Genomic DNA, 27,908 nt, shown 5'->3' with positions numbered 1-27,908 from the left:
ATTGAGAATAAAAACGAGAAGAAAATAGTACGAAACAATCTACTTAATACGTATAGCCGAATTTCTTTTGTGCAACAAAACAAATATCGGTAAAAGCGGGTCATTGTTTTGAGTAACGTTTGTTTTTGCAAAAGATGCAATTTATGGCCATGTAATAAAGCACCTTATCATGTTATTATAAGATTGCTTAATTTCACTACAGCGAATTTATCCATCCCCGTGCTTTTCAACTTAAGCTTTAAAACTGATATGTTTCATGTGAAATATGACAGAAATGGCGCCTTGCTTCAATCTATCTTCATGGCATGAGTGGGAGAATGTCAAATACCCGTTTTCAACAACAGTTATTAAAAATTTACGTTTGTTTTCATAGCTCGTTTTTGAGATCGTCTCAAACATTCTTAAGACAAAAAGAGAAAAAAGTGCAATGCCGCAACCGCTTTTCTAGTGCGAAATCACATAAAAATTCCCGTCTAGACTTTAATAACAAAAATACTGATGTGTATTGTGGTGCACCTTTTTAAATAATGCGATTACTTGTGATGAAAATTCGCCTGCAAACACGTGGGGTGTTTTTTAATCTTATTACAAATTGACCACAAATGAAAGTCGACAGATGATAAAAGATGGAATAGTGCTTTTGTTATTCAAAATGATGAAGGAAGAGCCATAGTGTGTGGTGGTCGGAATGTAAACTAACTTTAATAACAATCTTCGCAGCGTAATATAAATTTGAACTAGGTTTTAGGAATCGAAAGCGTTCTGCTGAAAAAATCTGATTGACCGAATTTTATAACAGCTAGATTGGGAATCACTATAGACTGTAAAATGAAGGACCAGCGTTTTAATCAAAACAAGCTTTAAATGCATGTAATCCGTGAATTACCTAGTTGCCATCATTTATGTAGGGGAAAGGATAATTTCTCATCACCTGTATAAAAGAAAATCAAAGATCGTAAAGTAGATATTTAGAAAAAACGGACTGTAAAAATGTGACATTGTGGGAATTAATGATAAACCGCGAAAGCTTCCTTGACGTATAAAGCTTTCAAATCGAATAGCTTTCGACATTCTCGAAAGCTCAACATTAAAAATAAAAGGAATTATGAAAAATACAATTTAATTTCATCGCCTCGGCCTTTCTAATTAGGCTTAAACGTCGATCGATGCCAATAAATTTCTCATCAATACACATACACATAAGACTCTATTAGTGTCTAAATAGCAAAGGGATTTCTCGTTTAAACGAGTGCAAACTTTCACTTTGTTTTCGACATGGAAGCTATAAGATCATTGAACTTTAGGCTTAAAAAATCTTATGAAAAAAAACAAAAAAAAAATCAAGTTGACGACTATTGAAAAAGAGGCCACCTTACCTTTTCTCAATCCACGAAATGAATCTTATGGTTCAATACGTCACGATCCATGAGAAAATTAGGCTTAAACTCCGCCAATATTTTTAGCATTAAAAACTAAAAATGTCGTGAATGGTTGAATGAATAATTTGAACAGCGGCAAACGCTCAATGCCACTAAATTACGTCACTACTGGAATGGCGGGAAAGATTAACCTCGGTCCCGTGCAACCTCGTTCCTAGGATTCCTCGAGGAAGGAAGAGAGACGAATTGCGTTCTTTTGGGAAGTGATATTTTGTGTACAGTCAACTCCCTTTATTGCGGATACCCTCGGGACCACGAGTTAGTATCCTTAATAGCGAGAGTCCGTAATAGCGGGAATTTATTTCAGTCAAACGTCTGTAATTTATTTTTGCTGGGGATTTAGCTGCTGTCCGCATTATGGGGGAGTCCGCAAAGCGAGAGTTGACTGTGTTTTTCTTGAACCGGAATAAGAATAGCTAGAATTATGCCAAAGGATCTAGTTTCTATATATGCGTAACAACAAAAATGGTCGCAAACAGTTTTCGTAAGTGGAAATATCTTTTACGTGATTTCCCACGAGTCGCCTATGACCGCAAACAAAACGCAATAGATAGAAAATTCTCTGTCTTTACGTCTTGTCGGCGACGATTTGGAACGCAAATACGAAGAAACAGCGGTATGGAAATGCTTTCAGTTTGCGCTCAATTAGCGACGATTTTTGAGGACGCGGCAGGTTCTGACGAATCAGGAGCTAGTAGATCTTTCATTTTCGCGCCCTTTTCACGACGGTTCGAATCAGGTTGCGAAGAATCACGCATGCGTAAAACAGGATCACAAACAGAAACCTTGAGGGGCTTGAGTGTTTGCGATCGAGCTGTCGGAAAACGTTTGCGACTCTTTCTGACGTGAGGTTTTGCGGGGGGGGGGGGGGGTGTCGTGGGGGGGGGGGGGTGTCGTGCCTCGCGATCACCAAAGGAGTCTTTTCGATCACAACACAAGTAATCTCTAATCGCAATTAAATCGCCGATAAATACCTTTTACATTTAATCGCAGCAAAAATCACCAATCTCTCAATCTTTCCCAGACACGAATTTCAATCTCACTTAAGTTGTCTGAAAAAAATCGCTAGTTAAATCACCTAAAAAATGTCCTTGTCAACCACCTTCTAAATTTCCTTGTAAGGTGTTTCAATAGTCTCCTTAGAATTCAGTTGTTCCGCCAGACTAACGCAACGCTAATGAGAAATAGTGCTCTGCGTGTCGACGCAGTAGACTAGTGTTCCTGAAGCCTCGTTTGTTCAATAACTACATTCAGGGATTACAATGAATATTAATAAAGGAATTTTGACTTTTAACTGTTCTGAGGCGGCAGCTGAAACAACAAGCGAAGAACAACTACAGTTTATGACAATAGAGTGCTTCTGTCTAGCCAGGATCTTCAGATCAGATGAAACGAATGTTTGGTTTAACAACGGAGTTGATAACTAAAGGTAAATTGGCCAAAGAGAGCGTTAAACCTTTGTCAGAGCGAATAAGACCCGCTCTTAAAAAGGCCTAACGCTCAAAACGTCAGCACTCGAATCTCTTTACTGTGGCCAATTTACCTTTAGTCAACTCTGTTGATAAACCAAACGTTTATTTCTACTCCTCACCGATGCAGCACCACAGTTTGTTTAGAAAGTAACCCCCCCAGTCTTCCAGACGATAGTTTCCCTTGGAAATTTGACGATCTGAATGATTCTTGCTTCCTTTAAGCCACCTGGACTGAAACAATATTGCTTTATAACCACTGAAAGGGGTGTAAAGTTTTCTGTAAGCAATTAACTTTTCAGACAAAACATTTTTTGTTTCAGATTCACGGCGTGTATATTTCCGTATGCTTATTCATTATCAGCTCCCAGGCTCGGGTGAAATTCGACCTAATTGGCATCTAAAAACCACAAAGACCATTTCCGCTTCCAAAGCTGGTTTCGTTTTTGTTTTACATGATGTTTTTATTTTTAATTTATTTAAAGTTAAATATTTGAATAATTACCGCTAAACAATGTCCACGTCTGCGACAAAATAAAGCTATTTATCTACCAAAAAGCAACCCCAGGGCATTTTGGAAGATTAATTTGACGTCCATTTTCATTCGATAACTGTGGACCAAGACAACCAAGGAGACCACTGATAAAGGTGTTGTGAAAAAAAATTGTTCATATTTAACTGTGATGAGCAAAACTCGGCAGTTTCTTCTGTAAAATGTAACCTCGGAGAATGAAAATTTCCCCTTTGGTGCGAAAAAGGGAATTATAGGATTTTCGGAAAGGCAATCGACAAAACGTTTATGGACTTGGAGAATAAATAATGTATTTCTATTCATTCATAAACAAGTTTCAGCCTTAAATTTCCTAAGGCCGTAGCAGACGAGGCAATGGCAAATGTCTTCATTGCAGGTCGGGCATTTTGACGAGGCAATCGCCGTTTTAGTAAACTAGAGGACGTATTATCCGTCTGGACGAACTATCTTCCGTTGTCAGTCTTGACGACGCACAACGGAAAAGTTCGTCCAGACAGATAATTCGTCTTGTGCCCGTCTTTATACAAGAAACGCATAGCTAGACGAACAATAAATGTTTGCCCAAGTTCGTCCAGACGGATAATGCGTCCTGTAGTATGAAAACAGCCAATATTTATCGTGAATCTTAAGTAGGAATTTTGTTTCAAAAACTTGCCTCGTGTTAAATATTTTTATCCACAGAGGCCATTTTAAAAACTCTTCAAAATCTAAACAACATAGCGGAGTAACGAGAAGCCGTTATTTAACATGGATCGTGTTTCTGTTTTGTTAAATGGAACTAACCTGATTTGCTGTTAATTCAGGTAGACCTTTGGCGTCATCAAACAGTTTAAAATCTATACAACTGATCTTCCAAAGCGAAATTAGGCTTACTTATTTTGTCATCGTCTAGACATGAACGATTCCCATCGTTATGCAAATTTTCATGTCCATGTAAAGTGTTGCTTCGCTGTTTTGAAGATAGCAACAATGAAATCATTGTTTCAAAGCTGGACCGAAGTCTAAAAACTATTTTTTTTTTCTAAATTTCATAACGAAGACAAACATTACAAAGTGATAACAGTTGAGTTCTGAAGTGAAACTACATCTAAAGGTCTTTTAAGACGTGCTATTTTTTAATGCAACTTTTGCTGCACTCTCACTTCAATTTCTCTCGAGCAAGATAGTCTCCAATGCAGGCGAGTATTTTGGTTGAGCGCTATAGCCGCCATCTTGGATGTTAAAAGCAGAGGAAGATTGGGGAGAGAGATTTCAAGGACTTTACGAGCCACATCATTCAATGGCAATGTTGTCTCTGGCAAACTAAGGCTGGCATCTTTTCTTTGGTATATGTTTGTCCACAGAATGCACGCCATTTACTATCAGACATAATGGTTCTATTAATTCGACAAAATAGCACATGCTAAAGGGATATATATATACAACCATTCCTTCAAAATACTTTTGCGAAACTACCCGTTTGGCCTGCCAGAGGAAATTTGTGGTGGTCAAGAGATGCTGGTATATGATCAGGAAGCAAAAACAGTTTGAAAACATCATCATCATCATCATCATCATCATCATCATCATCATCATCACAACGACAACTGACGAACAAGTTAACGTGACGGCCGAGGGAACAATTTCTGGTCTGAACGACGAGGATCGAAATCCTCCAATCAACAACAACCTAAGAGAGGATCGAAACGCACCAATCAACACAAACTAAGGTGCTACTTATACTGTCACGCAATCAGTCGACACCATCGCCTGATGAAGACCAGTAGTATAGTGGTCGAAACGTCGCGATCCACATCTTTGTGACTCAATCGTGAGACAAACGACTAACTCATCTATCATTTTAAACCACGATGACAAACACCTTTCATAATATTAAGTTAAAACAACATCACGATACTAATTCAGAGCAAAACAAGGAACTTTTTTTCACAGATTTGTATCCGCATCACTATTATTTCTACAATTTATAATCAGCACATCTTTTGCTTTATATACAGTCAAAAATTTGTAGACATCCTTGAATTAAGGACTAATAATAATAATAATAATAATAATGATAAAAAGGGAAAAAAAAGATCTCATCAAGTTAAAATAGTATTCTTACTCGTAATAAAAAATCATATGATCTATCATCACTAAAAATATATTCGGAAGTTAAATTATGGTCCTTAATGACGAAAAAACAAGTCTTATTAAAAAGTATAGGCGGAAGAGAAAGTATGTATAAAAATTATAGGACCAAGATTTTGGCGAGGCATCTATCTAATTCAAAGTCCGCTTCTCGAACATTGCTTCTAATTGCTCTTCTAACTGTCCTTGATCCTCTAAGACAGAGAGTACTACTACTACTACTACTACTACTACTACTACTACTACTACTACTACTACTACTACTACTACTACTACTACTACTACTACTACTACTACTACTACTACTACTACTACTACTACTACTACTACTACTACTAATAATAATGATGATGATGACGATAATAATAATAATAATAATAATGATGATAATAATAATAATAATAATAATAATAATAATAATAATAATAATAATAATAACAATAATAATAATAATAATAATAATAATAATAACAATAATAATAATAATAATAATGATAATAATAATAATAAATGTTATTTAACCAGGGTGACCTCTTCAGCGTAAAATGCTGATATCAATAAGGGCCCCGCAGAAAAGAAAAGAGCCTAATCCGAAACATATCTTCTAAACTTAAATGCTGTGTCGTGCTTTTGAAATGTCTAATATCTATTCTGCTGCTACGAAAATTCGGTAACTTTTCAAATAATATTAAAAAAAACAGCTGAAAATTTTAAAATAAAATTATTTGTTTATATTCTTGTGTAACTTTGAAAAAAAATAGTCAAAATATCATTTGGAAATATTAAATAAATCAATTTTCGTGTTACTGTTACATTGCAATTCAAATTGAATTTGACAAAACTGTTTCCATCTACCTTTGCAAGCAACGAAACTCATTTTACCGCTAGATTTAATCAAAACCCCGCGAGGTTACTTTTTAAATATGCTCTGCACTTTTTAGATAAGCAGTGTATTTTCTTGCAAGGAACACCGTTCTTTTTCCACGTGAATCCAACATTTTCGAACGAATAAACTTTCGGGCAAAAACCGTATTCGAGATTTTTCCGTCCGAGCAAACACACAGTTCAAAAATTTTCCATAATGTAAAGTCAGGTAAATCTGCAAATTAATGCAGTTTCAAGTACTTTTCAACAAGCAAGGCTTTTTAAAAACGCTCGCCACTGTGGCTCCATTAGCGAAAGCGTTTAATTATTGTCTTCTTCAAACTGAATGACTACTGTTCATGCAAACTGATCCAGGAAGAAAGTGTGACCGTTTTCTGATAATAGGGACCTTCAGATCAGCGTACAAGTACGACTTTCAAATTTTAAATCAGTCACATCTCCAGAACTCTCGCTCCTTCCCGCTGTTTACCAGCAGATAAGGAGATCCTAGAAACAATATTGGTGTGACGAGCGGTTATCTTAACCAATAGATTTGAAAAGTCGTATTCGTTCTCAATCTCGTACTCGTTGTCAATTCTGAAGGTCGCTAAAGCGAGCCCCGAAGGCCTGAGATTTTAATGAGGTTCGTGATATGCATTTTCCATTCTTAAACTTGGGAATTCTCTTTTATTCTAAAAATATCTATTTATTATTAAAACTCTGACCGTTTTCTGTAATTATAAAACAGTGGAAACCGCTCTGGATCCGCGGCTTCTTATCTTCGTTTTGTTCTGTTATTGCTTAGAATATGTCGAGTAGTTTGCTGCATGCAAATTGTATGTCAAGTCTTAACGGATTTCTTTTCGATAAATTTGACGTTATTTACAAGTTATCGTTTCTCCTGAGTTTTGTTATCTCCGAAATTTCGAGAAAACACGACCGAAATGAGCTTAGAAATCGTCCGAATATTTTTGTTCGAAGTTTATCGTTTTTTCTCAATAATCAAAGTAAACGTTGAGCTCAATATACGTGTATCAGACAATTTGTTAGGACAGGATGCAAATTAAAGAAGAAATTCTAAGCCGTTGACGCGGAAGTAAGACGCTGACCTTTCATTGAGGGTGGGCAGGTACCGATACCAAACACTTGATAAACATCGATACGGAGATTTCCTTTCGATACTTTTCACGTGACCGCTCACTTGAATATTTGAAGGCTGTTTTAGTGCCGAAAAGCAATATTTTTTTCCGTTTGTGTATGTGCTGTTGCACTGAGCTTGAAAGAAATATCACGAAATTAAAGTTTAAACACTGTTGCTAGGGCTGTGTGTTTTTGTTTAATGTTTATGGACCATAAAGAGTGTTTTCAGAGTGTAGGTGATAACATTACAGAAAAGTCTTGGGTGATGACGTCACAATATCGGTATCGGGTATCGAGATCGAAATGCCAAATATCGCTAAAAAAAAAAATCGTACTCGTATCGGATTGATTTGACAAACCGGTATCGACCCACTTATCTTTCATGCGGACACCTGTCACAACTATTGAACAACAGAGAGACTCCACGACAAACTATCAGGTTATTTCAGCCGACACGACGGAACATGAATAAACATATTGGGCAATAATTAGACTGTATACTTAAAGTAAACAAAAACTACGTGCAAATCAAAAAACCATTTGAAATCCTAGAATTTCTATTTGACCTATTGCGTGCGTTTGACGTGAACAAGAAGGAAAAAATTTCGAAAGCTAAATAGATCATTCTTGCGAAGCTAGAAAAATACATTTTCGTTTTCAAGAGTAGCATTTTCATTAAATTGTCAAAAAACATCAAAATTGTTAAATATCACCGCGGATAATTTTGAATCGAAACCGGTAGAGACGATTGAGTTACATATTGGTGCAAGTGTTATAGTGCCTAACAGAGTGCTAAATGTAGTGTAAAATGTTTCTTCTCGAATTTTGCGTTAACAATAAAACCCTTTCTCTCAATTTTTAGTGCAAATTTCTGAATGCCGTGACTATAAACGGCACACCTGCAGTTCATTACAGAAATGTTAATCGCGTTCAACGGAGAATAGAAAATCTACTCAAATCTCCAGCCGAGGACGAATTGATTCTTTCGCCACAAATGACCAAATGACTCCAAAATATTTGTTGCGGGAAAACGGTTTTCAAAATATCGCTAAGTGCGAATGACAAATTGACTTGAATGCTGCACAATCACCGTCGAACATTATTCAGAAACCTTGAATACTATGCAATTTTGTATTCATACATTTTTTATACTTCTCTTGACGGAGCAATATATTCCTCCTTTTCCACCTTTAGGAAAAATTACCCAAACTACCGCGCCCGGCAATAGTTTCTCTGAGCTAGTTGTAACGGTGGTGATTTGGAAAGCAGAATATAGAGTAGAACTGATGTTTGTTCAAGGCGCAAATGATCACTGAATTCAAACAGACCTAATTATTGCTTTGGATAAACAAGTTTTCGATGGTTAAGCTTTATTTTCGTTAATCTCTTCGAGGCTTTTTCGCGAATGATTCGATCCGGTAGTCGATTGCCAAATTCTCGCTCAATTTTACCGTTTTCAGTAAATTGGTCAGATCGAACTTGGAGGTTAAACGAATTTATTACCGAAAGGCACCGAATGATTGTGATACTTAGTTATTTTATTAATATTTTTCCACAGGTATGATGTTCAATTTTGTGATATTTATTTTCACAGAAAAAAAATATGATGTCAACCAGTTTTAAACAACATTTGGTTAAGGCAAAAGAAGACTGGGATTTGCTTGTACCTGACTACCAAATAATAATCATTTACATCGTTGCTAAACGGCCTCATCCTGGTATTTCAGTTGATTTTTTTTACGGAGGCATATTAGAATATCAAATTCCCCCATATTTTAATCTACTTGCGAAATATTTTTTCGCTCATAAAAATCTTCTACGGAAACAAAATGTACTTCCATTGAAAACTACTTATTCATTCATTTTGCACGTTGCAATAACCCATTTCAAAATGTAAAAATAGATTGCTGAATGAAAGAACTATTTTTCTCACCTCAGACGAATATTTATCACACTATATAATGATGAATATTTCTGGTCGCTTTCCACTGAGTGTCTGGGGTCGAGAGACCGTCAGTTGAAGGTCTTGAAATTTCTGAAAATAAAAAACATAAGCATTGAAACATTTTTACCTCGCATGTAAATGTCATATGGCGAATTAAAATAAGGACATTTTGAGGTGAATGAATGCCCGCTGAAGTCCTTATGGGCTTACCAAAACAGCGAAAAAGTCGTTAGAAATTCGCTACAGTTTCTGGCTGGGAAATACAGTGAATTTCTCTCGAACGGAACAATTAAACTCTCGCTCTTAAGACTTGCTCGATGTTCTAGAGTCCAAAAACAGCAACAAACATAGAATTTGAAGATGCAAATAGACTGTTCACTCATAAAGATATGCTATAACAAACAGTGATGACGCTTCTGACGCTTTCACAGGAAGCATTGTCAAATTTCTACTTCAAAATAACGGGATTTCATTAATATTTATAAGGAAAATTTCAGCTTTTACGAAGTAAGCATAATTCTCAAAGGTTAATGACGCTGCCTTGGCAATTTTCGCTTGAGCAAACGTTGTTTGACATGGTCTAGCTGCCAGGCTGTTCTGTAGCCACTGTTTGTTTATTTAAAATCTACAGTCGACGGGGATCCGAAAACCAAAGGTGTAATTCGAAAGTCAAATGTGAGTTCAAATTGGTTTTTATTATTATTTTAAGCTAAAAGCGACAAAACTGCCGCTTGAATAATGTTAAAACTTTATATTATCACTCATATTCTTCAACATTTTTTCTAAATTTTGGCCGATTGCGGCTTGAAAATAAGAATTAGCTATAAAACAAGAACGAATGTTTCGAATCAGTAGCATTTTTGAATCTTTTTGAGTAAAATGTTGGCTTATTAAAATGTTAAATTTTGACTGTTATGACGTCGGCCTATATTACTGAGGTTAATTCAAGTCTCGAATATATCTCAAAAGACGCCGAAAAGACAATCAAGCTATATTTTGTTATTCCATTCAAGATATAATCAACTGCTCACTTTTTTTTTTTTTGCAATTCGACAAATTTTAACGCGCTCTCTGCAACCGTACACATTGTTAATTCGACTTTCAAAATCGAATAAGAACATTCAAACTTGAAATGAAACTCGTTATAAGATGACTGAACTCATGAAATTGTTGCCTATCCAATCAGGCAACAGGGATGAACATCTAATTTATCTCTCTAGCATCACAACTTGATAAAATACACAGCGGGTCATGAGAATTAAGCAAATCATCACCAATGACAAAATATCTTGTATACTTTAACAAATTCTTACTATTAGTACCATAGGAAATTTATGGAGAACACTCAGGAGAATATATATGTAAATTGACATTGGAACTTGAAGGGTTAAAGCTCCGGCAAATCTCCGAAACGAAACAGATTTTACCGTCCATGACCTATTTAAATCCGCCATCTTGGAAATGAGACAGACTAATGAATATATCATGAAGCCCTGTGTCTATTTGGAAATCCGCTGTCAACTCGTTTCCTTCTCTTAAATGCTTATTTGATTTGAACTACTAATTTAAGAAATCCGGCTAAAGATTTGCTGGCAAAGATACTACTAATGTAACTTGGCAGCTAACCTACAGTGCGGTTGCAGTGGAAAATAGAATTCTATTACATTAGTTTAAGGCGGGGGTCTACATGAAAGCCGTTTTCACGCCGCTTAAAATCGGTTCAACGAAAATATCTCGTTCGCGTTTCAAGCAATACAAAAACCCTATGCTCATTACACAAATCAATGTTTTGGGGTGTTTTGTAAATTTTTGGGTGATTTTTAGGTATATTTGGGAGGAGATAGTTTTTCTCAAAAGAGTAGTAAAATTAAGAGAAATAAGAAATATTGAAGATTTAGTGAAGTTTTAAAATTAGAATTTGTAGTTAATAATTAATAGACGGATACCAAGTTAGTCCACTATCAACCTGGGGTGCTCTTGCGTGGGTATCAACTGTCTGTTAGTGTTCCAAAAATGATTTTCTTTCCTCTATCCCTTCCTTAAACCTCTGAAAATTCCATCTAAATTCGGGTGTACCCCCACCTTAAAAGCACAGCTGCAAGCTTGCATCAAATTATAATAAGTAGAGCTGATCTTACCAAGGTAGAGTTTAAGTTTACCAATTACTTAAATCCAGAATTATACGCTTTGTTTCAATGAATGCCCCATTATCCGGAAACACGACGGGGTTTGGAGCCGTGAGGTCTTTTTTTAGCGATACGAAACCGGGTGATAAATTGTATATTTAAAGACTGAAAAGTGGCGCGTTTCTTGATGTCAGCATGCTGGGCACATAACGGAAGAAATTAAAAATATTAAAGAATGCCGCCTCCACAGAATAAAAGCAGAAATCTGAGTTTGTAATTCCAAATTGACGGAATCACCTGTATTTTTTCTATGACTATGTTTACGACCGAAAAAAATTGTGAACCATATGAGATGAACGTTTTTGCTGACTTTGTAGATTGCGCACGAAGTATCGATAAAGTTATATGTACAGTGAAAATGCTACGACTTTAAGATGATACTGCACGAAAAATTTTTGGGGACAATCGTCAGCGCCGCAATAGCGCGCGGACAACTTTTACTGCAGCATTTTGCAAGTTTTGGAAGACAGATAAGAAAGTTGCAATATGTTGCTTTGCCACAACAAACTGCTCCGTTGAAATTGTCCGCGCACAAGGTTACACGATACAACTTTTAACGTCAAAATGTCACGTTAAAATCGGCTTTTTATAAAAAGATTGTAACGATTTCCAGTAATTTTTTGCCATCCTTGTTCGAGAAATCGGTTTCTAAGGCCTCGTTGCTCGCATTTCTGATGTATCGAGGACACTTCGCGTTACAGATCAGATATCAAATCTGTTCGCTTGTGCGCCATTCTCGTCTCGAATAAGGCGTATGACATTGTTTGAGTAGTTATTTAGTTGATTTTGCGCAGTTTGACCAGTTTTTCTGCGGCTAGCTGTAACACATCTACTCGAATATGAATAACGAATACAGATAGGAACTGTATCTTACGAGTACCGGCAAATGTCTTATGACAAAATTTAAACATTACAGCTCAACTTAGCTACATAAACATTGCGTTAAGGTTTTCTGCCTTAAAATCGTGACATTAACGTAACAAAAATTGTGGAGTGAATTTCTCCTCATAATAAATTTTACGGGATATACTTTTTATATCTTGTGAAGAAACTAAAATAAATTAATTTATTCAAAACATAACAGTTTTAAAGTCGTCATACATGGTAGGAATCATTTAATGGGCTTTTTTCTTCGAGATACCTTGAAACACTGAAAAAGAATATTAATAATAAAATCACAAACCAAAGTGGTAAAAAAGCGGAAATAGTCTTATTGCACGTGTCAATTTAAGTTGTCATTTTAACATTTAATCAATTCGAACTCTTTTATTTCCAAGTCTAAATAAAAGAAATGCCGTGTAATAAATCATGAGGCCTTTTTAGCAATGCATTTCATATGGTGCGGCAGGTGCACATCTTTTTAGAAATGGCTGAATGTTTTTCTCGGAAGATTTCGGCAAGGTGCATTACCTTGATGGCAAAACTGGGTCTGCGATAGGTGGCAGTACAGACCAAATTCGTTTTATCCGTGAAACAATTTGAGTAGACTCCCAGCATCTCGGTTTTTTCACCATCTCGAACAGAAACTCGTTAGGTCTTTCATTTCCAGTATCATAAACATGCATGTTCTTTTTCAGCGAACCACGCGTGCACACGCGCGCGGAAATTGCCTCGCACGAGGAAACGCGATTCGCTTGCGTTACTATCGCCAAGAAAACATAAGTGTTCTCCCTTCTGTCCTTCATATATTTCTTAGATCCGCGGTTCAAAAGCATTGTTTAAGCTAATTTGCATTAGGATCGGCACAAGTAAAGTTCGCCACGTTTGGTACAACTTGAAAGAATCTGTTTAAATGCCGACTTTTTTTCCTTTGATGATCATTTTCTTAATTCTCGTTACCTGTATGTCTGATCACGTTATGATGTTGTAAGGAGAGGTTAGATGTCTGTCACTATGGGCTAATTTTCCTTGGAAACTTGCTAGAGTAATTTATTTATGGCTTTCAAGAGCTATCGCTCGAGCAAATGTGATTTCCGTGGAACATCTCCGATATACCCCCAAGTGTAATAGTTTGCGGCGAATCGGATAATAGCGACACTCAAAGCGATTTTATACGGCAATCACGGCAAATTTAATCGCAGCACTCGACCAGCGTATAAAATCCCATTAGCGGACACACTGGGCGAATGACGGCGAATTTAATCGCCGATATCTGATGTCAGATATCGCGCTAGTCTGCGAGCAAGCTCTCGGGGAAGAGGGGGGAGAGGGGAGGAGTGAGGGCCCACGAGAGCTAGTATCGTGCGCGTCCATTACAGGATACCCAGCATGAAGTGACTAAGCGTACTGCTACTCTCCCCCCACCCCCTCCCCGTTCTGGATGTGCTGCTTGTCTATCACAGGAACGGGCATCTAATAATTAATGACATGGCCAAGTTTAAGAGTCTTGACTTATAAAATGACGGAGATATAGCCCCTTTAATTCAGCGATTTTAAATACCAAAAATTTCCCGTTTCCATACAAGTGTCTGTAAAATTTTCAGACTTGAAAGAACTGTGACTTTCAAACTTGGCCATTTACTCATTTAACATTTTCCGGCGACTGATTTTCGTTAACTGGCCTGAATAAAAATTCAAAATTCCTGCGATAAAGGAGGATAGGCGCTTGAGCCTCGAAACTGAAAAGAAAGTGTGAACCAGTCAACTATTGCTAAGTGCTCCAGTACGTAGGTCATCTGATATCGTACACTGGGAGACCGTTCATTCACTTTGGCGGCCCCTAGTTATGGACCTCTCTATCGATTCATATTAAAGATTCGAGAACTTTCAATTCTTTTAAAGTTCTTTATAAAACTCTCTTTTTGAATTAGCTTTTCCAAATTAATTCACGGTGTGTTTTTATTTATTTTTGTTTCTGTCATTTTTTATTCTAATCTAGTGTAAAGCGCATTTGATCATTTTGTCATGAAAAATATGCTGTACAGATTCATAAATTATTTTTCTCATTGTTACTAAAGAAAGAAAGAAAGAAAGAAGAAGAAGAAGAAGAAGAAAACCCCGAGTGCGGACCTAGTTTTCCTGTAGTGTAAATGTGCCTTGTTTTACCTCCTTTTATCTACACCTTTTCTAACCCTCCCCTCCCCCCCGCCACACCCCCCCAAACAAGGGAGAGACAAAGTAAGTGAACAAACAAACAAGTACAAAAACAAATATTGCAAATGTACGTAAATAAAAGAAATGATGAATACACATACGTTTTAACTGTTTAAGAAGTGTGAGCTGAAGCTCGCTTTGTACATAATAACTGAACTTGCTCATTAACAAGTTCACAAACTACAGTTTACTAAGCGACAAATAGACTGTGAAATAACAAATAAACTATTTCATAACCTTCCCTGCCGAAATAAAACTTACTTACTTATCTAATCAATTCACTTGCGCAATCTTCAAGCCATGCTGTCTGTTGCCTTCAATCAAAATAATTTTACCCTTTTAAAATCATCTAGAAGTAACCTTACGCCCACAATCTACGCACATACAGTAAAACTAGACGACTTAAAGGTCAACTTCTCCCTTGTATTTGTACAAGAAATAAATCGCAATTCTAAAAGCAAATATTAAATGTTTTCCAACACTTTCAATTTAAAATATTCAGAAACTTGGTGGAATTAACTGAAATTTGCGGAATCGCTCACTACTTTACAAGCCACACTGCAATTAAGGAAAAATTTAATCCAGTCTAACCGTTTTCTGTCTATCGATACTCAGTCAGTGTCTAGAGCCTTCCCTTACTTGAGCAAGATTTCACTAAAATTTATCACCTGGGATTAATTTTGAACTTTGCCCAGTAATACCGGTTTTTCGATCAAAGCGCCGGGAAGTAGTATTGTAGTCACCGGCTCGAAACAATACCGAGTTTTTGTATGTAGTCAATCGAACTCAAATCTGGTAAATCGTCTTTCGTAGGACTAAAAGTGATCAATAACAGACTCACCTTTTCAACAGATGACTTGAAAAACACCCGGCTGGCGATAAACAGGGTATGGCATGACAGTTTACAAGTACGAAAAACGCTTGCATTGCACGGTGCTGTTTTCGGAATTGTCACGGATTATTTAAACTCACATTTTATACACACTGTGCTGAGTATTTTTGAAATTAATTATTTTTCTACCCAAAACAAAAAGCAGAGATATCAACATGAAGGTTAAGTAGCAGAGAAAAATTCAATTATCGCGAAAGAACAAGAACTGATATGAATCCTAAAAGGCAGCTTAATTATTCGCGATCTAATCTTTCTTGAGAAGATAAGTGGCAGAAACAATCTTTAAAAATGACAAACTAAAGAGCGAAAAACGTATTTCTCCTATAAGGGATATTCAAGGCTTATCTTTTGCTCTTACTTAGCTAAACCACACCGAACCGCCTTCAATAAATTATTTTGTGCCGTGAGAAAACTTACCAATAAAACCCCGTGGATGCTTAACCGAATTTCGATATGCCATTCAACTGTAGGCAAATTAATGGAAATTTTGAAGGCAAGCCTCATCTGCGATTAAAAAAAAAAAGAAAAAAAAAAAAAAAGAAAAAACAAACCAGCGGGCTATTTACCGGAAAAATACTCCACGCTGGGGCTTGTGCTTATTCCTTAAATTCACAAACTCAAACTATGAATTAGTGAATAGGCCACTTCCGAATTGCTTTCAGCGTCTTTTCAAACCCAAGTCTTAAAATGTAAATTGCTTGTGATAAAAAGCTCATTTCCATACAATGCGCTGTGTACCAGACCTCACTTTGAAATCGAGGCTAACAGAAGTGGTTGGAGCCCCCCTTTTTTTATGGATTTTCGCTGTCACGTTATTTTGAAATCTTTTACCTTTAATAAATAATCAATGACGTCGGTCTTGGATGGCGTTGCTGAAGGTCTATGACGTCATCCAAGATGGCGGCATGACGATGATTATCCACCTTTTCGATCAAAAAGCTACTTATTTACCAAGAAAGTGCGACAACTTCCGTTTTGCTCACTAGATAGCTTGAAAATGATTTGATTACACAGACAAAAGGTTCCATTTTGGTTGTAAAAAAAAAAACATTTGTTTCTTGAACAATTACTCGACCTCATGAACTGATTGTTACAAGATTTTCAGAAAATTTATCCAAAAAACCGACCAACAGCTGCTGAAAATCGCAGGTGCTGACAAAAGAAATCGTCTTTATAAAATGGGGTGAACACCGCTTGGTGGGGCATCTACCATGTTAGGACAAAGCCTGTCATGGTGACGTTTCTCTATTGTGTAGTTCAATCTTCTGTCAAGTGCGTTGTCAATAAAGATATCATGTCATGTCATGCCTTGTTGTCTTATTTCCAAGTCTATATTGTTGTCGTTCAATATAATAATAATAATAATAATAATAATAATAATAATAATAATAATAATTAACCAATTTATATAGCGCGTATTTACATGTGCTGATCAATAGCGCTTTACAATCATATGTTTAAAAGAAAACGAAAATACATTACCGTGAGAATAAAATAAACTAAGTTACAAACTATAAAAATACTTCTTAAAAAGATAGGTTTTAAGTCGAGATTTAAAACTGTCAAGTGATGTTGCTTGACGAAGCTCCAAAGGTAGCTCATTCCAGAGTTTCGGAGCTGCTGCTGAGAATGATCTTGCTCCCAATTTTCTTTGTGATGTGAGCTGGTACTTAGTGTCCATCCAAGCGTATCAATACGCACCAAAAATTAAGGGATCTTATTTGTGTTCGCGTTACCAGTCCACTGACCGCGCGATAAGAAAGATACTAGATGTTACAAACCAATGTATTGTAATATATGGTTGATATGGTTAAAGAAATGTATGACAAAATAAGCGGTGTATTCAGGACAAAATTTCTAATTTGATCGAGTGTTTTTGCTTGTTATATTGGAATCGGAATCGGATTCACAATCGGAATAAGACAGTAAGGAGTCTTAACGCGGAACGTCAAGAATAACAACAACAAAATTAAGAAGAAAAACAAGAAACAAAAACTAAGATGTACATATCACATATCGTGGAAAGAATTGAGCTGTTTCCGTAGTGCTGAATGATATGTTGCTATCGAAGGTTTGCGAAGTGTTTTGTTTTACATTCGAACGGAAATTCTATTTCAATTGTGTTGATACAAGTAAAGGAACAATCGATGTACATCAAACATTTCATGTCAGCCCGTGTAGCTTTCAAATGCGAATTTGCCCAAAATCGCATTTCAGAAACGCAGGAAATTTAACTCTCACCCAGTTTTGAGTTTATAAGTTTGAAAAAGGACTTTCATCCATCAAAAATTGTGACTGCAATCTATAAAAGCTGAACATTTCTTCCCTTTAATTTTGTGCTGGCAACGTTTAAAGGCGTTAAATTAGTCATGCCTGTTCTTTGTCTCCTAAAGATCTTGATAAATAATTTGTTCATTAAAGTGTCCTGTGCGCGATATTTTGACTACTTCATCGAACTAATCGGGCAATATACTGTTGAAGCGAGACTTTTCTCCCTTCAACTTGACGAATGTCTGACACTATCCCATCATATTTAACTTCCACATGAGGAAAATTAAATGGGGGATGACAATATTCCATTTAGACGCATTGTGAAAATCTTTAATTAAAGATATTGTATTGCGCAGTTTGCAATTCACGACAGAAAAAACCGGACACAGACAGCATATTGCTGTATCTTTCCTTGAAACTATAAAGATCGATCAATTTTAATTGTTGTGTTGTCAAATTGAAATTCAATGCGTGGATACCTCATGAATAACCATTGCGCGATGTAAATTCTATGTATACTTGAAATACGAAATCATGTTATCAAACGAATTCTTGATGCGTAGAGCTATCGATTTCTATCGAATGTCTCTAGCCCTTCAGAAAAAAATTTTCTTTAAAAAAAGGAACAAACACATCTATTTTATTTAAATCGAACGTACTGTAAACAAAGAAAAATATTTTGGATAATTTGAAATAACCAGTAATTCAAAATATAACTTCCCTGGAGAAATTTTTCAAATTTGAAACTGCGATAAGCGACTGAGGGTTTGGTACGAAGACGAAATTAAAGGACTTGTTTGCTTTCAAGTGAAAAAAAAGTTTCTATATTTTATTCCTACCCTGTTCATATTGACATTTACAGTTCTAAAACGTTTAAAACTCGATTAACCACAACATCAACAAAACGAGAATTTTGCTTATGGGAGAACATACAAACAAAAATATGGTCTTACCTTGGAAACAATGTAGGATATCCAAACCGACGTAAGCAAAGTGCACTCCTGGCTCGCGACAGAATTATTCTAGCTTAAACCACTCTATACTATTTCAATTGGATCGCGACAATATCTTGTTCATTGAAACTGTCTAACACGAGATCTGTCGCCGACTAGTTCTAAATGCTAATACAATCATTGTTTTGGCGAACACGGGCAGATCTGCTGGTCAGCCTGGAGCTTGTCACAATTTCTGCGCCAAAATCGATTCATCACCCATGCAATACTGATTTGACTAAACCCCTGCGGCATTCACCTGTTCAAAACAAAAGACCTGTCAAAGCGACACTTGAATTTGAAATTCAGCCCTTTGTAAACTAGCGATGTCAACTGAATTCAAAGCGGTCTTTAAGGGTGGTTCTTACAGTCAATGCAAGCGCGCAAGCAAAAAAATACAAACACTAGCTCTGCTGGAGTTTTAAAGAATTATATGGACTCTTGACCTTCTCTTACGTTGCCATTGCAAGCAAGGCCTTAAGGATAAACATATGTTAAATTTCACACTTGCCGCCTTTTTGAAAATGGAGAATTTGTTCTTCGTTTAAGTGCCGAGGTTTCAGCATAACGAACGAAAACCCGTCGGTCTCACAGGCCAGTGCAAGCGTCAATTTATGTTACTGCTAACGAAATTCAAGAAGATCAACATTTCAGTCCTTTTAATTTCTAACAATCCACAACCATTCTGACCATTTTCACATGACATTGTAACAGTTTTGTTGTATGGTAGAGACTCAGACTATTTCTTTATAATAGATGATCAAATTTTTGAGCCTTTTCTTTTACAAAGTAGTTTCAAAATGACGTAATTTTGTTTTGAGTTTTACCAAGTGATAATATCGAGTTTTCTGTTTCTCCGCAGATTAACACCTGCAAGTTTAAAGTGAACTTCATATTACCATAATTATTTGTTACTCAACCACGGGAGAATATCAATGTCTCTATGACTAGAAAGAATTGCCAAATATTAGAAATTCTAATTTAAACGGCCCTACGTTTATTGCAACGTTTTCAAAACACCCTATTACAAAAGGGAGCATTTCTCAATTTTGTTCAGCTGCTCTTTATAAATCCCCTCGGGCGATTTCTAGCTTTGCAGAATAAAAACAAAGAAGCTTGAGGCTAACAAATCCCCGTTAGATACCGACTTACATCCCAACCGAACAAGTTTTAAAACAACCTTGGAGATCCAGGGGTAGATAGTTGGGTCAAGAGGAAGTTAAAAAGGTAAGTTTTCAAGAACGAACGTGACTTTCTCGCCAGCCCACTATCGGCCCATGAATCTCCAAGGATGCATGGTCTTAAAACCGCTCATTAAATAACCATTACAAATAACTTTCAAACGACGAACGTTAAGCCGTCTGATAGTTTTGTTTTGATGAAACTTTTAATAAGCCCTGAATTCATGCCAGGATTTCCACTTTATCTTTTTATATAATAATAATAATGTTAAAAAACAATATATAGTTACAATAAGGGCCTTCTCAGGTTCTTTTGCACTTAAAAATCGCAAATGCCAAATAACTTTGTCAATTTGAAGCCAAGCCAAGGTGAATGACACATCACATAGAAATATCACATGCATCAATTATCACTCATATCAAATTTAGCATGATGACATCATCAGTCTTGTGACCACGCCAAATGACAAAAAGCACGTTTCAACTCGTTGCAAAAACGGTCATCGAAATCAGTCAATTCGAAAATAATCAATGTAGTCAGAAAGAGATTGATGTGGGGTGTATAGAAATTGCCATTAACGGTCACGTATCTTAAAATTAAGGGGGCTATACACAAAAGACACAAAAACCGAAAATCTGGAGGACTAAGTCGAGAGGCACATCTTCTTGAATTTAAAGGCTGGTTTCCATATGATCGCGGATCGCAGATCGCGGACCGCAATAAGGTCTGCGATCGTCTGCGATCATATGGAAACTACTTCTGCGATCGTCTGAGATCCTGCGGTCGCGATCGCAGAAGATAGAACCATGTTCTATCTAAAGGCTGGTTTCCATATGATCGCAGACGATCGCAGACCTTATTGCGATCTGCGATCTTTGATCCGCGATAATATGGAAACTAGCCTTAAGGCGCATTGCAACATAAATTTGCATGTGTTGAATAGTTAATTGAAGTACCTTCCATAACATTGTTACCATGGTGACGTCATCGGTCACGTGACCAGGATATTCGGAATTTTTCACTCATGAAGTATACACCAAAAGGCGCCAAATTTAATCCTCTTTTCGAATTTTGCGGTAACAGCCCACTCTGAGCATGCGTTTTCAAGTTCTAGGCCCAGACTCTATACGGTATTTCTTACAAACGCCTTGTAAAATATCCTAGAACGGCAACACAAATAAAATATTTGCCCGCAAATATAATTTTTATGCCTTTTCCCGCCTTTGTTAGTAATCAATTGGATTGAGTGGTCCTGGGTCTTGGGGAAGAAGTAATTGGAATAACGTATAGCCCCCTTTAGGTGCTTGTTTCAGTCATATGATCAATATGATCATACCATAGTCATTCGTCTCGGTTCAGCAGCGGATTAAGACGTGCTTTTGTTCTAGCCATTACATTATACATGTGAGGATGGAAGGGAAAGGCATAAAAGCCCCTGTTTACGAAAGAAAGATCCACGTAGGCGTCAAAGATTCCTCTTGTATAACCTGGCGATAACAGACCTATTCCGTCATCAGAGCTAGCGAGAGAAAGAAAAATGTTCCAAAATCTGCCAACTTTCGCGAGCCACATTGCTCCTAGCAGGTGTCACGCAATTTCCAAACTAAAGCTCGGCGTTAATATGGTGATGTAATAAGATGTGCTATTTCGCCTGCTTCTACTCTGGGTTCGCCTGTGGTGAAGCGTTTATAACCGCTGCCTTGAATGGAAGAGATCGAGGTGACGAGGTTCGAGTCCTCGAGTCCTCGCCGACAAACCATATTTTTTAACTTTGTACGCTAAATGTTCCTTTTACTTACTTTGTTCCTTTCATACAACAGATCATTACAGTGATCCTATGTAAAAATATGGCTGATTCACTTAGTACGAATACTCAAACGGCTCACATGCCATACCCTGGTGCGCCTCACATAACAATAGAGCTTATATATCAGGACTTACCCCTCTCCCCCGAACCGCAACGCAATCCGGATTGGTATACACGAACCCTGCTCGAAATTCCATATTAATGCTCAATACACAACTGAAAAATTGTCAGATGGATGACATTTTCAAAATACTGTAAAGGAAAATATCACACCGGCCTTTGGCGCTTCAAACCACAGAATGGGAATTCACCGTTCACAAATGGCAAATTACCTGTGTACGTCAACAGATATTTTACCGCACTCGATCACCGTTCATATATGACAAATTACCTGTGTGCGTCAACAGATTTCTTACCGCACGCGATCAAATGCATAATCCAAAGATGACTTCTTTTCATAGTGAAATTGTTTGACCCCGGTAAAATGATACACTTCCTGTGGTGGGGCCGGAATCTAAAGAACAGGCCGAAGCCGTGTGTTAGTGACAAAGGACTAGCCGTCCTAAGCACGACCTACACCACAGTGAACTTGTCTGGAAGCAGGGAAAGGAGACAAAAAAGTCTTCTGAAAATATTTCAGTTGCGAAGTTTGTGGCTTCAGTCACGGCAACAATGAAAAAACAAGATCAAGAAGAGAAGCGTACAGACAGATTCCGCAGCTTGTGTTCCATGTCTGGCTTGCTGTTGTCTGTTGTGTGTTGTATGGCACTTATTCACGTGGAACTCAGAATACAAGAACATCATCGACTGATATCACACTCAGTAACAACATGTGATCAGTTGGAGACACAAATCCTTCGTAAAGTACAGCAGAATTACGGAAGATGGCAAGATGGTCAAGGCAGCTATTTCCAAGGTCGAGGTCATCGGGGGGAAACAAGAGGTAAGGTTCGCTCCTGTCGTTGGTATTTTAAAAACATTTTCATTTCACAATGTTCCAATTTTCTTGCGTGTTTAAACTCAGTTTCCTTCTTGTAAGCCAAAATTTAAGCTTTCTCGATCTACCTCAAAGAGGAACTCGGTGAATTGTGGCTCTCAGCCAAGACAGCGTGACAAATATTTGAACCTTGGCTCAGTCTTCAGTAAACATTTATCAGTTTCATATTAATTTTTAAATTTTCAAGGTGATAAAAGCACTAGGTCAAGACAAAAACGCGCTTCACCCGATGATTCACAGCAATCTGTTCAAACAGCTTCTGAAGTAAAATTGCTGATCAAACAAGAGCTTCGTCTGCTGCAAAACCAAATCTGTGCCAGAGATGAAACGCTCTGCCGCTCAGGACCAAAGGGTAACGCAGGACGGCGGGGGAGACCCGGGACCCGAGGGAGACCAGGCACCCGAGGGAGACCTGGGCCAGAAGGACCCCCTGGGAAACATGGACCAGCTGGTCCTCGAGGAACAATGGGGATAAAAGGTGATCTGGGAGTGCCGGGTGAACCTGGGCCCGCGGGACCAAGGGGCCCACCGGGAATGAAAGGCGCCAAAGGTGAGCCGGGCCAGTCCATCTCGGCTCCTTCTCTGGTGCAGCGTCCAGTTGGAACGAGAGCCAATGAAAGTCAAACAGCCATCTTGAAATGTACAGTAGAAGGTAATCCAACTCCAAAGGTCACGTGGTCTACCCAAAATTCTTCACTTCCGGCTGGACGTCACGTGATTGAGCCCAGTGGCGCTCTGATTGTGAAGGACGTTAGACCTGGAGACGACGGAGTTTACAGCTGCAGAGCTGAAAATTTGTTGGGAAGCGTCAACGCTACAGCGAAACTAACTGTTCAATGTAAGTTGTACATTTTCTCCTTTTTGACATTTCAGTCAAACGCGTTCTTCCTTTCGAAGCGCCGCTAAACTAACTGTTCAACGTTAGTTGTTTAGTATGCATTTCCTCGTTTTAGTCATTTCCATCAAACGCGCACTTTCTTCCCCAGAGGCGTTTCTTGTGACATTTTTCTACTTGCAGGTGAGGTTTTGCAATGCCATTAATTGCAATGGAATTATTATGCGATGCAGTTGAGTAATATGGGCCTATATGGATTTGACTATGTGACTGCTTGATGCAGTGCTAGTCAAATACCCACATTTCACTCTTGCTCACCATGGAGAGATCATGGAGATCATGGAAGGGTCGCGGGTTCAAATCCCATCTGGAGCTTATCATTATTGTTATTATTATTATTATTATTATTATTATTATTATTATTATTATTATTATTATAACTGTAACAACAATTAGATCCGAGTTATCTCAGTGCGTTAGATTAACTTTACCGTTTTGCAGGCCTTAATCAGTGAAACAACCTTATCGTGAATCTTAACATACTATATTCTGTGTCCAATGGGTTTTCATCGTGTATTTTTTGACAGTCGGCCCTCAGGTTTTGTTGTCATCCAAGGGCGTCTGGGTACAGGAACAACAAAACGTCACCATCGCCTGCACTGCTACTGGTCAGCCGCAGCCGAGTATCACATGGTCCAAACCATTTGGTGCTTTGCCAGAAGATAGAACTGAAATAATGAAAGGAATCCTAACGATCTACAAAGTGAAAAAGAAAGACAGAGGAATATACATCTGTAAGGCAGAGAATATTCTGGGATCAACAACAGCATTGGCTCAAATCACGGTAGTTTCTCGATTGCAGTTCAAAGTCCATCCTCCTAAAGAAGTGGCTCCTTTGATTGGTTCCATTGTCTGTCTGCCGTGTGTGGCCGAGAGTGACCTGAGACCTACAATCTACTGGACAAAGGATGGCAAGTCTTCACTTCCTGTAGACTCGCATGTTCTATTCAATGGAACACTTGTTCTTCAAAACATAAAGAAATCTCACGAGGGATATTACACCTGTAGAGCGACTAATGCACTGACAACAGTAGAAGTTAAGGTCAAAATCAATTCCCTATTTAATGCTGCTTCCTGTTCTGTGATAAGGAAATACGTCAGCAGTGTAAGCGGAAATTACGTCATTGATCCAGATGGCACAGGAGGTCTGGCACCATTTACAGTGCACTGCAACATGAGTGACAAGAAGGGAGTTGGCGTGACAGTCATCAGTCACAACAGTGAAAGCAGAACGTACGTGCATAATGGGCGAGATACATGGGGCGGTCCAGGCAGCTACTCACGTGATATTCGTTACACAGGAGCGAGTCTGTCTCGGCTGGCGAGTCTCACCAGAGTCTCTTCACAGTGTGAACAGTTCATCAAGTACGAGTGCTATGCTTCCAGGCTCCTCAAAGATGAAATGGCCCGGTGGGTGTCACGTGATTCTACTAAGATGACGTACTGGGGTGGAGCATCTGTTAGTGGTAAGTGCGCATGCGGGATGACCAACTCATGTGCAGACTCCCGCTATGGTTGTAATTGTGATAAGAATGACGGTGTATGGCGTGAAGACAGCGGTCTCCTCACTGACAAGACACGTCTACCAGTGAAACAGCTTAGGTTTGGGGACACTGGCGGCAGCCAAAAAGGTTACCACACACTAGGAAAATTGAAGTGCTATGGCATAGTATAAACACCAGCGTTGAAACGTTATTTTTGGAATATTTTTCAAAAGTTGGAACGAGAAAGGCGATCCTTTTTAGTTTTTACTTCCTTTTTAGAAGTTTGTTAACGCATACAAATGATATGAAACAAGAGTTATATGCAGTAAGTTCAACACACATACAACGTGTAAAATAGTAATTAAAAAAGATGTGTAAATTTGAGAAGAAGAAGAAGAAGGGGAAATTGGAGTGCCCAGAAAAAACCTCTCAGAACAAGGACGAAAACCAACAACAAACTCAACCCACATATGACGCGAGTCCGGGAATCGAACCCGGGACACATTGGTGGAAGGCGAGTGCTCTCACCACTTCACCATCCCTGCTTCCCAAATTTCTATTCGATCCTTAATCTGAGGGCCACAGGTCTGTTAGCTGTAAAGGACTCTTTCGTGTCACCCTCGCTAAAAAGTTAATTTTTTTAATCAAAGGTTTGTTCAGGTTATTACGATAGAGCTTACATAAAGCTCGATGATCGTCACTGACCACTGACTGTGAACATTCGAGATTGTTGCTAAATGGGCGTTAGTTATGATTCAGTTGTAGAAGAGCAGTTGTCGTCACTAGCAGTAGAGCAAGACAAGTAAAGAAGAAAAGAAAATGTAACTCAACATCACAGCCTAACATTGTCATGCGGATAGTTTTGACCGGCATTCTCTACACAAGGCTCGTGAAGCCCACTTAACTGAGAAGGCTAAGACAGTTGAGCCGCTTAGTTTAAATAAACGCGACAAACTGCATTAGTGGCATTTAATCCATCTAGCTATTAAGCTATAAGCTTCAGTTTTTTCCTATTTTTAAACTTCTGTATAAGGGTCTTGTAACGTACTTGCACATGTTATTCTTGTAGCCCGCCAAGGTTTGTTTTCCAAACCAAAAGATCGGGCAATTTTAATACATACATGTATATATCCTAGTTTTTTGTTTTGTTTTTGCCTTGCTTTTAATGTGGTGTACTGTGAGGATTAGTCTTATCATCTACAATTCATTATCTCAAGTATATTACTGATCCAGGCCTACAAAAGATCTTGCATCTCTCAACGTCTTGTTGCTAATCGTTTTAAGAACAGTTTCTTGCCGGCAATCTTATTTAAAAGTTACAACCAATAAATTTGATATTTAGAGATTTTATACTCAGTTGTAAACATGCTATTGTAATCCAATCTCTAACTAGTGATATCACTTTTGAACATTTGTAAATTAACCGCAATTCACTTTTTTTAGTGCAATGATACTTTTACTTAATAAACCATAAACCCTTTCTGTGGTCGTGCAAAATTTAGAGTTTTGAATCTCATTTGGTGGATAATCCGCTTCACATTACTTAGATTCTACTGTACTTACAATGTAACAACATTTGCCCCTGTCCACCCCACTGCCGCAGTCACAGGGAAAGTTCTTTTTACTGATCAATTCCACATCCGGGTTTTGAAGGAGAGTCTGGTACACGTCTTCTTGGAATGACATCAGCGGACAAAACACCACCAACTCATCTGGAAAGAGAGAAAAGCAAACCTAAAACTCAACAAACCGGTTTGAAGGCCACCTTAGCTGTAATGAACGTACCTTTGCTAGGCAGCTCGCTATCAAGTCTTTCGTTCGTCGAAGAAAGAATTTGCCCAGTTTATTTTGAAGATGTTTCGATTCTACAAAACAGTGACAAAAAAAATTCCGCCCTGCAGGAAGAAATGGGGGTCGAGTGGGAAGAGAAGCGCGATCGAAGAAAACAGAGAGTGCGCCAAACGCCTGTCGTCTCAAATTTTGACACCTTTACGTGCCCTTACTGCAGCTGGCCCCGCCTCTCAATTATTGGCAGGATTAGCCACGAGAGGAGCTGCAGCAAGAGAAACTGGCATCTAGGAAACTGCTATGACCGTCTGACAAGGGCCAAGAAGACATACAGAAAACGAGAACAGGAAATATTGATAGAACTCTTTAACAATGATTACTAATGAACTAGTTAAAGAATTCTTATTGAGCTTATTCTTGTCTCCGTGTTCAACCAACGCCTCAGCTTGTAAACTACAGTGTAAAGGGCTTATTAAATAAGCCTGAGTACTGGTCAGAAGCTTTCATTGAATGATCACTAGTACACATTTAACAATTATTCCACCAGCGCGTGTTGGATATGAGATTATGTACAGCCAATGAAGCACTTTGCGCTTCGTTGACTGTAATATAAATCATCTCATATCCAACAAGCTCAAGTGAAATAATTGCTGTATTAAAAACAACCATGTTTTACTGATTTCATTTTGCAAGAACAACCACAATACGATTTAATGACCATCATTTCTGGGCCATGGTGTAATGGCTGATATGAACACGTGCACTTTATTCTGGAAAAGACAAAACGGCCAGTGATGGCCAC

At 37.9% G+C, this 27,908-nt stretch overlaps 2 protein-coding genes across 7 annotated transcripts in view; one reads left to right on the top strand and one right to left on the bottom strand.

Moving 5' to 3' along the window:
• LOC146463638 (3',5'-cyclic-AMP phosphodiesterase 4C-like) overlaps positions 1-19,082 on the bottom strand; it is a 58,340-nt gene extending 39,258 nt beyond the window's left edge. The window contains exons 1-2 of one of the 4 annotated variants that reach the window (XM_085084123.1): positions 18,915-19,082; positions 9,508-9,609 (exon numbers count right to left, since the gene is read on the bottom strand). The gene's annotated coding sequence lies outside the window, so the exon portion shown is untranslated. Of the gene's footprint in view, positions 1-1,376; positions 1,506-9,507; positions 9,610-9,729; positions 9,918-15,639; positions 15,770-18,914 lie in introns of those variants that run through there. The other 3 variants (XM_085084124.1, XM_085084122.1, XM_085084125.1) reach the window with 3 other exon arrangements.
• Positions 19,083-22,081: 2,999 nt separating this feature from the next.
• Positions 22,082-27,908, top strand: part of LOC146463629 (uncharacterized) — a 52,331-nt gene continuing 46,504 nt past the window's right edge. For 2 of the 3 annotated variants that reach the window (XR_014856825.1, XR_014856824.1), the window contains exons 1-3: positions 22,082-22,885; positions 23,127-23,777; positions 24,362-26,352. Coding sequence is in view for 1 of the 3 variants with exons in the window: in XM_085084129.1 (XP_084940255.1) it covers positions 22,615-22,885; positions 23,127-23,777; positions 24,362-25,509 (2,070 nt within the window). In the remaining 2 variants the exon portion in view is untranslated. Of the gene's footprint in view, positions 22,886-23,126; positions 23,778-24,361; positions 26,852-27,908 lie in introns of those variants that run through there. The other variant, XM_085084129.1, reaches the window with a different exon arrangement.

Source organism: Pavona decussata, unplaced genomic scaffold (genome assembly GCF_977016875.1).
Source record: "Pavona decussata unplaced genomic scaffold, jaPavDecu1.1 SCAFFOLD_175, whole genome shotgun sequence".
Taxonomy (NCBI): Eukaryota; Metazoa; Cnidaria; class Anthozoa; order Scleractinia; family Agariciidae; genus Pavona; species Pavona decussata.
This window is presented reverse-complemented; position numbering and strand designations above follow the sequence as displayed.